The sequence below is a fragment of the Leuciscus leuciscus genome (genome assembly GCF_965113295.1).
Source record: "Leuciscus leuciscus genome assembly, chromosome: 4".
Taxonomy (NCBI): domain Eukaryota; kingdom Metazoa; phylum Chordata; class Actinopteri; order Cypriniformes; family Leuciscidae; genus Leuciscus; species Leuciscus leuciscus.
In genome coordinates, this window is record NC_138728.1 from 5,636,375 (window position 1) to 5,649,757 (window position 13,383).

Sequence of the window (13,383 nt, forward strand, 5' to 3'; positions counted from 1 at the left end):
AGTGAAAGTCCAGTTTAAACAGCTCTTTTGATTATCTCTACAGACTTCAGAAGAATCCAACCCAGAAAGCAATAGCCGTCATTTCACCGTCTAGGTTAACTATAGACCCGATATAGTCCGGCTATGAGTAACACATTTCTAGCCAAAATAAACTTGAAATTGGTTACATGTCGTTTTTGCCAAAATAACTTCCGAGTCAACAGTGATTACAAGGTGTTTGGTTTCATTTCTTCACTCTTTTCATTTCTGTGTCTAATTGATGACTAGTCTATTCCTGGGCTCTGGTTTAGACGTCTATTAGATTTTCACTGACAGCCCAAATTTTGCCTTGTTTTAGCCTAGACGTCTGGGCTGTGTTCGGACGGCTATTAGACGTCTTTTAAACGCAAAATTGCTTGCTGGGAAGCGTCGGAAACAATTGTGTGTTTTTATTCTATGTTGCCCAGATCGTGTCCGAGGATTATATGGTTGTTTGGAGCATTTTGTTTTGTAAGCGAGGCACAGTGTAATCCAAAGTTTGCTAATAAACTTTTGAAAGATAAAGCAGCCAACTGTTCTGGATCTGACAGCAGCTGCTTCACAAACGTAAATGATTTCATAATGCTTTGTCCGTAAATGACGGTTTTAAATAGGCAGTCATTAAATAGGGCAGTAGTGAGTGGGCTTTCATATGGTTTCCTATGCAATGACGTTAGCCAATCATAACAGTGGCCGTTTACTGACAAACCTTAAAGAATCTGCCCCTTAAAAACAGATCATTTTAGACAGAATGAGGATTGAAAGTAATCATTTTTCCTCGTATATATTTGTTTTTGCAATTTGTTGCAACAAACTTTTATTAACATTATAAGTGAACCTCAAGGAACATATATTTAAAAAAAAAATTTTTTTAAAGATGTCATGACACCTTTAAGATATTAAGTCTTGTTTACTGAAAATGAATCAAAGTGAGTTTGTTAAAAAAAAGAAAATAATCTTTTTACTCTTTGAATGAATTAAGTTTTTTTTTTTCTTTTTTTTTCTTCTTGTTTTAAGCACAAACTCTTAATTTTGATGACTTTTTCAGAATGCAAGACTTAATATTTGATATATTTTTGCTTCTCAAGTAAATATATCTTTATTTAAGAATTTGAAGGTCATTTTAATGGAAAACAAGACAGAAATACTAAGCAAGTCAATTTTTGGCAGTGATAGGACAAAAATGTCGATATGTCACTTTTTCACTTTTTCTTGCGCCTTCCTGCAAAATCTGCCTGTAATCTGCAGATTTAGTGGGCGGCACTAATAAATAACTTCCTGTAGCGGGTCAGCATTGCGGAAGCAGTGACATGTTCAGACACTGAGGCTTTGTGCAATGAATGGACACAGAAGACGGTCAAACAAGACCAGAATTGTTCTCGATGTGTGACCAGACATAGCTCCATCTATTGTCAGTAGTGCTGACGCACGGTAAACGTTTGCCAAGCGGTGCAGTCAGACTACATTAACCTACAGTGGCAGGATTATGGCAGTCTGTGTCCTTGTGCACGCTGGTTATGCAGCCCTAGAAAAGGCAATAGGGAGTGCGGATACACTTGAAACCATAATGAAGTTCCTCGCTATAAATTTAGCTTTTGAGGTTTTCGATGTTGAGGTTTTGCTAATAAGAAAGCAAATTACGTTCTTTAGGGTCGTAATGTTGTGTAAGGCCTAAATATTAGTTGATTATTTGGCCCCAGTGTTAATGTTGTAGCTCATACAAAATATAAATAGCGTGTTATGTTTTATATTTTATGCACTACTTTTCAAAAGTCGGTAAGTATCTTGCTTGATCAAAATTTTAAATAACTGTTTTCTATTTAAATATATTCTAATTATGACCGCCGCTAGCGTAGCTAGCGAAAGCGGTCATATAGGGATTGTCAAAGTATTATTATTTTTTTATTTTTTTTTCATCTACTGAATTTTTCGTCAATGATACCAGGGACACCGAAACACCGGGGAACATGAAATTTGGTGGGCATGTAGCCCCACTAGACTTTTACGGAAAAATTTCGTTTGGTCCCCGGGGGCCACTCCCCCCCCGCGCTGGGCCCCCCCAAACCCAAAAAATGCAGTTTTTCCTAAATAACTACCTGAACCGTGGCACCGAGGATGAAGAAATTTTTATGGTATGTTGGTCTTAAGGGCCCACATCAACCTAGCCCATAATCACTCATTTGTGATTTGCGCCCCTCCCATAAAAAATGAAAATGCAATATTATTCTGCTTTAATCGCCCCTATCTTCAGTTGAGATGTTCAGAACTGCACCATATTTCATGTGTATGATTAACTTGACATCCTCTGGGGGTATCCTCTGCTAAGTTTCGTAGAATTTCATCCATGGGGGGGTATAAAATAAATTCATTTATGTGCACATTTAGTGACTGTACACTCATCGGCCTGTAGATGGTGCTGTTGAGCGAAGGGTTGCTGGTTTAGGATGATACTGTCACACACACACATGCAGGAATACAAACAAACGCAAGCATGCACACACACTGACATCCACACGCACAGACACACACCCATACACACACATACAAATCCATATGCACAGACACACACACACAAACACACACGCGCACACACATGTAGGCACGCATACATACACGCACAGACACACACACACACAGACACACACATACACAAACACACACACATACATACACACACAGACAGACATGCACATACTACTACTTTTTTTAGGTATATACATAAACACGCAATACAGCCAAATTGCTCCACGTCATTTATTTTTGTGGAAAGCCAGTGCAGGCCTGAGCGGCGGCCATATTTTGTACCGCCATGCGGTACATCTAGTTTGAATAATTTCAGCATCATTACTCCAGTCTTCAGTGTCACACGATACTGCTGAAATCATTCTAATACGTGGATTTTCTGCTCAAGAAATATTTATTATTATCAATGTTGAAAACAGTTGCTGCTTAATATTTGTGTGAAAACTGATACATTTTTTCAGTCTTTTCAGCCACTTTTCTCTCTAGATACTGCAATTGAAAAGCTTATATCCCTCCATCACTAGTAATATATTGCTGTCTGTATTCTACCTTATTTTCTCTCCAGCGTTATGGTGACAGAGAGCGTATCCACCTCAGTGGTGACCTCCAGTGGGACGGGAGAGGACGAGGAGGAACAGGCCCTGCTGGAGCGCCTGGCGAAGAGAGAGGAGCGCAGGCAGAGGAGGATGAAGGAGGCGCTGGACAGACAGGAGGAGGACGACACCAACCAAACCTCAGAGAGCAGCGCTGGTCTGCGGCCCGGCCCGAGCTTCGAGGCAGAGGTGGAGAAACAGGTGGAAGAGGAGGAGGAGGAGGTGGTCATCCCGAGGGACGAGGTGGTTGTGGAGGAAAAGCCACGGAGGTCTTATATGAAAGAACAGGTGTGTATTTCTTTTTGTATGGTTTGTTAGAACACAGGAACTTGCATTTAAGGTTTGTTTATGGCAATTTAACTTTGTTTACCTGTAGGAATCCGTTGAGGAAATATCTAAAATACCTGATGAGGTATGATAAGTGTTGTTGTTTTTCCAAAATGGCTTTTTTTTTTGTCTCATTTGATGCAACAAAGCATGTGACTGCAGTTCCATTCATAGGACGATAATGAGCAAGATGCTCTGCCTGCTTCTGAAGTGCGTGAGGTGATTTTAAATGAAGACGTAAATGATTCTGCAGTTGTTTCGGGGACGGATGTGGAAAATGGCACAGCAGAACTCACTGCAGGTGTACACGAGGAAAAGAGTGAGATAGAGGGATTGACAGAGAATGGAGTGGATGAAATGAGAGAGGCAGAAAACATTGAGAAATATGAGACAGAGATTTCAGAAAATGACGAGTCTTTGGTAAGAGATTAGTTGTGCTTTGAGGACTGCATATGGATGGTTTAGATTTTGGGTGAGAGATGAACAGAAAAGTTTATTCGTAAAGACCTCTTGAAATCAAAGGTTTGTGACATTTAGTTACTTTGAGGCCTCTATATGCTAGTGACAAACTAACCTTTAACACATATATGTGTTCAAATAAGTCTTTTACTGCCTTGATTTCGCCGACTTGCTTACACAACTTCGTCGCTGTCAGGCGGAAACCTTGTATCTCCGAAAACGTAACTTTTCGGGAAATGGAGTGTTTTGTCTGTCATTAGAACGGCCGCATCAGAGGCAATGCATTACATTTTCATAAACTTACAGGTTATAAAGTTTACTGTTGCTATGTGGGCGCACAGTTTTTCTGTCATATGTCATGTTGATCTTCTCATGTCATGAGAAATGCTAGACTAATACATAAAACATTATCCTTTTATATGTGTAGTGTTTCTCGAGTAAAGAAAACACTATACTTATTCAAACAACCTTCATTTTTTATTTACCCTTGTATTGCAAACAAGCAGAGACGGTCCAAACTGTGTGCGGCACTTCATTCAAGATTGCAGCATGAGGTTGAGGTTTGACAATCCAATGGAGATACAAGGTTAAATCACAAGCTCCTTGGTTACAAATTAAAAAACCCACAGACAGACATAAAGGGTGAACAATAGTAATGATAAAAATAATCAAATAAAAAGGTTTCTGCCCGACAGCGGTTGTGTGATGCTCAGAAAATGATGTAGAAACAAAAAGTGGCAATGCTAATATTTCTTTAGCAGGTGTACCGCTATCAACAGAGAAGATCATTTATCATGTTTTGACTCATTGATTTATCAATTTTTATCATTAAATGCGTACAGTACATGTGCCACCATGTTCTCATAACATCATATGATCTCGCTAAGGTCAGGTTTAAAACATTTCTGCCTGAGTTTCCAAGTTGAATGTCCAACTTCGAGAGCCATTCTTTTGCAATGGGTAGTTAGGAACTTTCTGAGTTGAATGGAGACAATATTTCTATTTAAAGAGAATATTTATGATTTGATTTTGTTCTAACAGGCATTGCCATTTTGCCCATGGAAAAACAATACCTAATACAACCTGCATCCAGTAGTAAATAGCAAATAGTAGATCATTGGCCATTTAATAAAAAATGCAAACTCTTCAACTTCCTGTTTCAATTTTGAATATGAAATAACACAAAAAATAAGTAATTTCATGGGGTCTTTATTAGCTTTGGATACAAAAGTCAATTCATGTCTTACAATTTTTCAGTGCAGCCATAAAATGTCTTCCCCAAAATCCTAAATCACTCCAGGCACTATTTGAGCACAGTGTGTATTGTTTTCACCAGCACACACAAGTATCAGTGCATTTCACAATGCAGGTTTCAAATCTGCTCAATGATCAGCAGTTACACACCGTGTGTTCACTGCTTGCTGCATGTCTATTGGGAGTTGATGGTGTGTGTGTGTGTGTGTGTATGTGTGTGAATACACCAACAGCACCCGCATTTCGTTCTTCCAAAACTCTTCCAGCGCTCCGTCTCTCTCTCACGCACATGCATGTCACATCCACACATCACTCACTTCTGCTTGTGTGTGTACAGATGGAAGATGAAGATATGATGAGGAAGAATAAACAGCCAAATGGAGGAGTGTGTGAGGACAGCCCTCTCAAACACAAGAAAGCCGAGAGGACTTTCAGGTCAGTGCTCATTATAAACAATTAATGATTGTGTTAGGATGGTCCAGGCTTTCTTTTTCCAAACAATTTAGAGTTCCCAGAATTCCACATTTGGCAGCCTATAGATCTGTAATGCTTCGTCCCAATTCGCATACTTTCCCTCCTAAATAGTATTCGAAATTAGTATTAGTGTCCCAAATCATAGTATGTTGAAATAAGTATTCCAAAGATACCCGGATAGTTTCTGGTTATAATCCGAAGTGCCGATCCATGCACACTTTAATGGCTAATACTGCCCACAACCCACTGCGCATTGGACTTGGAATCGATTACTATCGAACTACAAACACGAATAAAAAGTGTTAAGAAAAACTACAAAAATGACAGATGTGTGAGACTGATGGTTAAGTAGAGAGGTTTAGATAAAGGATTTTGAGTGATTAATAATCAGTATCTAACCTGACAAAATATATTTATTCAATGTTATCCATATTATATTTCATCTGCAATAGCATTGTGAACTTATAAGGATACATTTGCTCATTCATTTTTGAATGCATCATTTTGCAAATACATGAGAGTTAAATTTAATAGAATGTTGAGGTTTGTTAATTTTAACTGTGTACGTTTCTTTTCTTTTCTTTTCTTTTCTTTTCTAAAGAAATAACCAAGGGTTTGACCAGAACAGTGTATTCATAAATTCTTGCAAAACAATCTGCATTAAATGCAAATAAATATAAATTAATGCAAATTAATGCAAAACAATTTGCATTAAATGCAAATAAATATACATTTATTTGGGAGAAATATAAGCACTTTCCTTGCACCAATAACCATAATAACAATCAGTTGTTAAAAACTCATCCCTTGTGTGCAAGTACAGGACGTTGAAATTAACATACAGATAAAATAATCACGTTCCACATGTCTGTTAGTCTGTTTTTGACCTTGTTGAAATACATTTCTATGTGTCCAGCTATATTGCGTTCAGAGCTTTGCGTGATGAGGTATTTGACGCTAGTCACCTGATCTACTGTGTCCTGAGGGCTGTTCTCAGCTGTAACTGGAGACTGTGTTACCTTAGACAGGGGTGTGCTGATTCACTAAGTCTGTGTGTGAATAGGTTGGGTTTTCTTTACACGTAAAGAACATGTATGCGTAAAGGTGTTGACAGACCCTTTAACCTGAACGAGTGAGTCTCTGTTTGTCTGTGCGACAGCCGAGGCAGCTTACGCTCTCCTGAGGCGCCGGAAGTAGACGAGGCAGACGGCGAGGATGCTCGCTTGGAGGCCGAGAGAAAGCTGGAGGAACTGAAGAGGAGGAGAGATGAGATGGAGAGCGAGGAGTTTGAGAGGATGAGGCAGAAACAGCAGGAGGCCGAGGTGGAGCTGGAGGAGCTGAAGAGGAAGAGGGAGGAGAGGAGGAAGGTGCTGGAAGAGGAGGAGCGGCAGAGGAAGCAGGAGGAGGCCGAGAGGAAAGCCAGAGAGGAGGTGTGTCCCTTTAACGTCAATGATTCATTTCCCATTCAGGTAACAGTTTCACTGACGCTGTGGAATTTGCCTCCATTCGCTTTTCTGCAAGCGAATATCTTGATGAGGGTCCTGTCATCAAAACTAGGTGACTTCTGTAAACACCACTGATATGATCAGTAAGTCATGGCAAGCAACTTAACTTATGTTTGTAAGTTGAAATAGCATATGACCATACTTTTATGGATGTCCTTAGAGAACTGAAACCTCATATAAGTAAATATAATGTATTATATAAACCATATATTCAATAGGTTAATATACAGTACAGTTTAAAAGAGAGGGGCGAATGAATACAATTAATACTTGTATTCAACAAGGATGCATTAAATTGATCAAAATTAACAGTAAGGGCATTTGAAAATAAATTTTGAACTTATTGAAATTGTAACTTTTGAATAGTAGTGCATACTACTATATATTTGTCTCATTACTGAAACAAATATTGACAAAAATGATTGTCTACAAAAAAAAAAGATAATTTACCCAGTATTTGTGTGTGCTGTCTGTATTTTTATGCTTAAAGTATCATGTTGTTAGCTTAGCTTGAACTGTAATTTGATATTAGGCTTTGGTGTGAAATAACTGTTGTATACTCTCTCTCTCTCTCTCTCTCTCTCTCTCTCTCTCTCTCTCTCTCTCTCTCTCTCTCTCAGTATTGAATAGTTGTAATTCAAATGAATTCCACATCATTTCCATTAGCATTAGCGTGATCGCACCCAGTGTGAGTTCCACATGAGTGCACATGAGTTTCAGACTCTGGATCTCTCAGTAGGGGGCAAGAAACACAGCCGTCCCTCCTCGTGGAGGCCCGCTCCTAGCATTGTAATGCAAATATGTTCCTTGTTCCTAATGAACAGAGGCAGTAAATGAAAAAAGGACTAATTAGAGATTAGAGGGCCCCCGTGCTGATGCTAGCGGGCCGTGCCAAAAAACGTGGTGTAAATAAAAAGGCTTCTTTATGATTTCTCAGCTGCTGTGGAATGCGTCTGGCTGCCAGTTCACGTTACGCTTCCGCAGAGAGACACGACAGACGCAGTCTTGATTTTTGTTATTCGTCTCATTATCATTCTCATTTATTGCAAGAAGGACGTTTTCTTGGACGTGAAGATCCCAGATCAGTCTGCCGGTGGTGTTTTTGAATGAAGCGTGCCAGTGAGGTGATGAACGTGTGTTTGTTTTATTCTTCAGGAGGAGAAGAGGAGGATGAAGGAGGAGATAGAGAAGAGAAGAGCGGAGGCGGCTGAGAAGAGGCAGAAAGTGGAGGATTCTGTGGATGGAGAGACCAAGAAGCCCTTTAAGTGTGTCAGTCCCAGAGGATCCTCCCTGAAGGTCAGCCGCCACCCTCTCTCTCTCTCTCTCTCTCTCTCTCTCTCTCTCTCTCTCTCTCTCTCTCTCGGTCCACAGCTGTCAATCACCCGACAGTGTCAGCTGACTCGTAGGAACACGCTGTCCCTATGAAAAAGCAATTATCTGCCATATCTTGTAAACATAATGAGGAGGAGAACAGCTTGATGATTGTGCGTTAATGCAGCTGGTGTTCACTGAAGCATGTCTGTACTAGTTTAAAGTTTAAAATAACCCTTTTGTTACCATTTTCCACCAAAGTACCATAGCTACTAGAGTTCTTGTTTGTACAAAGAAAACTGGTAATTTGATATTAGCCACCACTGTCATCAGAAAAGGACATTTAACACTTCTGAAAGCTTCTTACACCCTGTGTAAGAGAGATTTTATATTAATATCATAATTTATATAATGATAACAGTATATTTGAAACATTTTCTAATTCTTAAATAATATTTATGTATTTATAATAATAATAATAATAATACAATCATTTATAATATAATGTAAAGTAATTATAATATATAATATATAACAATATAATAAAATTAATATAATAAAGTAATATAATATTATGAACCTAAAATGTATACTTTTTCTTATACATAAGTAATAATAGAATAGAATGCATCTAAATGTATACTTTCCCTTATAAATGTATACAAATACACATACACTTTCCCTTATACCTAAATTAGAATAGAATAGAATAGAATCTAAAATGTATACTTTCCCTTATAAATGTATACAAATACGCATACACTTTCCCTTATACAGTACATAAATAATAGAATAGAATAGAATTCCCTTAAATTTATAAAAAATATGCATGTACTAACTATGCCATGTCTATGACAGCTACCATACTCACTTATTATTTAATAACTATAGTAATTATGGTATTTTGGTGTAAACTGTGCTTACTGTGAGAATTAGCATCAGATGCACATTCTGAAATCTGTGCTGAAAGACTTTCCCTCCTATTTATCATACGCAGATGATACGTTCACAGATCTGCTTTGTCATCATGTACACTGTATGTATTGCATGCTGTGTGATGTATTTGTGTGATTTTTAACCCCTGTGTTGTGGGTATAGTTGGATTAGTTTGATATTGAATGATGTTTGACAGCCAGAATACAGGTAATCGATTGTAACAAAATAATAATTGACTTCATATATTTTCGTTATTTCATAATTCGTAACTCATTATTTTAATATCTATTTTTGTATCAATGGTGCATTTGACGCTGTACATCTAATTTCCGAATTATTTTTCTGGTTCTCGGATGCTTTGGATATGGGTTTCCTGCTGTCAGTGGTTTCAAAGTCAGTTCTTTTCTTCTCTTCCCTTTGGAATCCATCTTTTTACAAAAATACAAAATGGCGCGGTAGTGTTTTTGTGAGATAAAGCCGAGCTGCTCTCTTCAAGACGTGAACTCTAGGGGGACGCAGGAAGACCATTAGACTAATAGGATTACTGTAACCACATTCTAACGGAGCCGTTTCAAACACGCCTGAGAATGGGGAATTTCCTGCTGAGGAGTATTTTAGGAACTCCCACATTCGGTTGAGGGGGGGAAGTGGATTTTTTTCAAGATACTTTTGGGGTTTGTATGTGTGTTGTCTGTGTGGTTTTTGTTGTTGCTTCACAGGAACACTTTCCCCCCTCTTAGCCCTGTTGTCATATATCATAAACACAGGCCACGGTTCCCACAGAGAGCGAGAGAGAGCTGAAAAGGGCCCTGCTTTTCCTGGCCTTGTGACAGCTTCATACCGAAAAGAACAGGCTAGTCTCTTGCCTCTCAGAATAGCCAAGTCCGACAGACAGCTCGCATCTGTGTGTGTGTGTGTGTGTGTGTGTGTGTGTGTGTGTGTGTGTGTTTTATGTGTGTGTTCCTCATGACCAAAGCAGTGACCTTTGTTAAATCTATCCATTGTTTGATTTCTCTTTCCAGATCGGTGAGAGGGCAGAATTTCTCAACAGATCAGCACAAAAGAGGTGATCACTTCTACTTTTATTCCTTGCTGTGACCTTTCATGAAAACATGTTATTCAGCCTACCTCCTAAGCACAAACGTGTCCAAAAAATAAGATTAATTACATAAATGAATAATCTGAACTGTTTGGAGTTCTTTCGGGTTGGTTAAAAGAATGTCCTGGTTCCAAAACAAGTTTAGACCGCATTTGTGGCACGTTGTTGATTACCAGACAATGATGTTGACTCATCCCTCAGTCCTATCTATCTATCTATCCATCTATCCATCTATCTATCTATCTATCTATCTATCTATCTATCTATCTATCTATCTATCTATCTATCTGTATGTCTATCTATCTATCTGTCTGTCTATCTATCTATCTATCTATATGTCTGTCTGTCTGTCTATCTATCTGTCTGTCTATCTATCTATCTATCTGTCTGTCTGTCTGTCTCTCTATCTATCTGTCTGTCTGTCTATCTGTCTGTTCATCTATCTATCTGTCTATCTATCTATCTGTCTGTCTGTCTGTCATTCTGTTCATCTATCTGTCTGTCTGTCTGTCTGTTCATCTATCTATCTATCTATCTATCTATCTATCTATCTATCTATCTATCTATCTATCTATCTATCTATCTATCTATCTGTCTGTCTGTTCATCTATCTATCTATCTATCTATCTATATATCTATCTATCTGTCTGTCTGTTCATCTATCTATCTGTCTGTCTGTCTGTCTGTTCATCTATCTATCTATCTATCTATCTATCTATATCTATCTATCTATCTATCTATCTATCTATCTATCTATCTATCTGTCTGTCTGTCTGTTCATCTATCTATCTATCTATCTATCTATCTATCTATCTATCTATCTGTCTGTCTGTCTGTCTATCTATCTATCTATCTATCTATCTATCTATCTATCTATCTATCTATCTATCTATCTATCTATCTATCTATCTATCTATCTATCTATCTATCTATCTATCTATCTATCTATCTGTCTGTCTGTCTGTCTGTTCATCTATCTATCTGTCTATCTATCTATCTATATGTCTGTCTGTCTGTCTATCTATCTGTCTATCTATCTATCTATCTATCTATCTGTCTGTCTGTCTGTCTGTCTGTCTCTCTATCTATCTATCTGTCTGTCTATCTGTCTGTCTGTCTGTTCATCTATCTATCTATCTATCTATCTGTCTGTCTGTCTGTCTGTTCATCTATCTATCTATCTATCTATCTATCTATCTATCTATCTATCTATCTATCTATCTATCTATCTATCTATCTATCTCTCTGTTCATCCATCAATCTATCTATCATCAGTCTGTCACTGTTCATCTATACATCTGTCTATCTCTCTGTTCATCTGTCTATCTGTCTGTTTATCTATCTATCTGTCCAATTCAAAATTGCTTTATTGGCATGACTTTAAATAATACAATATTGCCTATCCATCCATCCATCTATCCATCTATCTGTCTGTCTGTCCGTCTGTCTGTCCGTCTGTCCGTCTGTCTGTCTGTCTGTCTGTCTGTCTGTCTGTCTGTCTGTCAATCCATCCAATAATTGTTTATTTGTCACACATGAACTGTTGTCATTTTAATTGGCAGTTAATTTAAATCTGTAATCTTTCATTGTGAAAATGATGCTCATAAATACCAGCATGAGCTAACGTGTGTGTGTGTGTGTGTGTGTGTGTGTGTGTGTGTGTGTGTGTGTGTGTGTGTGTGTGTGTGCCAGTTCCTTAAAGGCATCTCACGCTCCTGTGGTGTCTAAGATTGATAACAGATTAGAGCTGTACACCACCGCAGTGCAGGTGAGTCCTACATCATCATCTCTCAAACTGAACACAAGATAAATCCATATTAAACACAGGATACCAGAAGACAGCAAAGTGAAATCTCTGCCTTTCCTTTCTGCCCTTGCTCTCTCTGGTCAGAGCAACAAGGAGGTCAGATCTCCCAGATCAGCTGCCATAGATCTTCCTATGGTGACGGACGGTATTCGCAACATCAAGAGCATGTGGGAGAAGGGGAATGTCTTTAGCTCTGGTGGAAGCCCAGCGTCAACCAATAAGGTTTGTGATGTTCATTCACATAGACTGATGGGTGGGGGAAGGGACCCCACTTTTTCTCTTGGAACCATTTCCTGTCCGACGTCACATTCTGAACTTTAACCTTAAAGGGAGTTTTTTCTTCCGCCCCATACAGGATGCAGCTGGGATAAAGGTGGGCGTGGCTGGACGCATCAACGATTGGTTAAATAAAACTCCAGAGACAGGCAAAATGTCAGGAGGAAGACCCACGGTAAGCCTTTGACCCTGTCTATTACACCCTTGAGCTCTGCTTGCATTAGACCAGAACAAGATGAGTATTGTTGTATGGCACCACCTAGTGGTAATGCCTCTACGCAAAGGGAAATAACACTTAGCACTGAACTAAACCAGATGTTTTAGAAAACATTAGAAAGAGATTCATGGGAGCTTATGTTAATTTCAGTCATTTGTATACTTTGACTATTTCTGTAATCACATAGAAGGTTTTAAAGAGGTGGTGGTATTCAGGCTCACTCATATTTCCTGTCATCATCGCTGACTGGCTGTTTATTTTAAAACTCTGGCTGCAATGTTCAAATATGGATGTAATATAAAAGGATGCTATAAATATATTTAAGTGTACAAATCTCTGTAAACTTAAGAAAATAAGTCTACTTAACTGTGCAGTTAAGGGATATGGGAAGCAAAGTACTGAGTTCACTCACTGTATGTCAGAGTAATTACAGACTATGACAAGTCTTAGTTAAATGAAGCAAATAATTGTCAAGAACATCTAAATTCAGCCATTATAATTAGTTATAAATGAAATCACAACTGTTTTGGATTTAAAATGTCACCCGTTTACAGAAAAAAAGGAGAACTGTTCATTTTTGTGTA

At 38.4% G+C, this 13,383-nt stretch overlaps 1 protein-coding gene across 6 annotated transcripts in view; it reads left to right on the forward strand.

The window, feature by feature from the left end:
* Positions 1–13,383, forward strand: part of cald1a (caldesmon 1a) — a 60,906-nt gene that overhangs the window by 40,962 nt on the left and 6,561 nt on the right. For 4 of the 6 annotated variants that reach the window (XR_014205780.1, XM_082168408.1, XM_082168409.1 and 1 more), the window contains exons 4-13: positions 3,107–3,422; positions 3,511–3,546; positions 3,636–3,881; positions 5,512–5,609; positions 6,808–7,078; positions 8,309–8,449; positions 10,423–10,466; positions 12,192–12,267; positions 12,391–12,528; positions 12,662–12,757. Coding sequence is in view for 5 of the 6 variants with exons in the window: in XM_082168408.1 (XP_082024534.1) it covers positions 3,107–3,422; positions 3,511–3,546; positions 3,636–3,881; positions 5,512–5,609; positions 6,808–7,078; positions 8,309–8,449; positions 10,423–10,466; positions 12,192–12,267; positions 12,391–12,528; positions 12,662–12,757 (1,462 nt within the window). In the remaining variant the exon portion in view is untranslated. The remainder of the gene's footprint in view (positions 1–3,106; positions 3,423–3,510; positions 3,547–3,635; positions 3,882–5,511; positions 5,610–6,807; positions 7,079–8,308; positions 8,450–10,422; positions 10,467–12,191; positions 12,268–12,390; positions 12,529–12,661; positions 12,758–13,383) is intronic. The other 2 variants (XM_082168411.1, XM_082168412.1) reach the window with 2 other exon arrangements.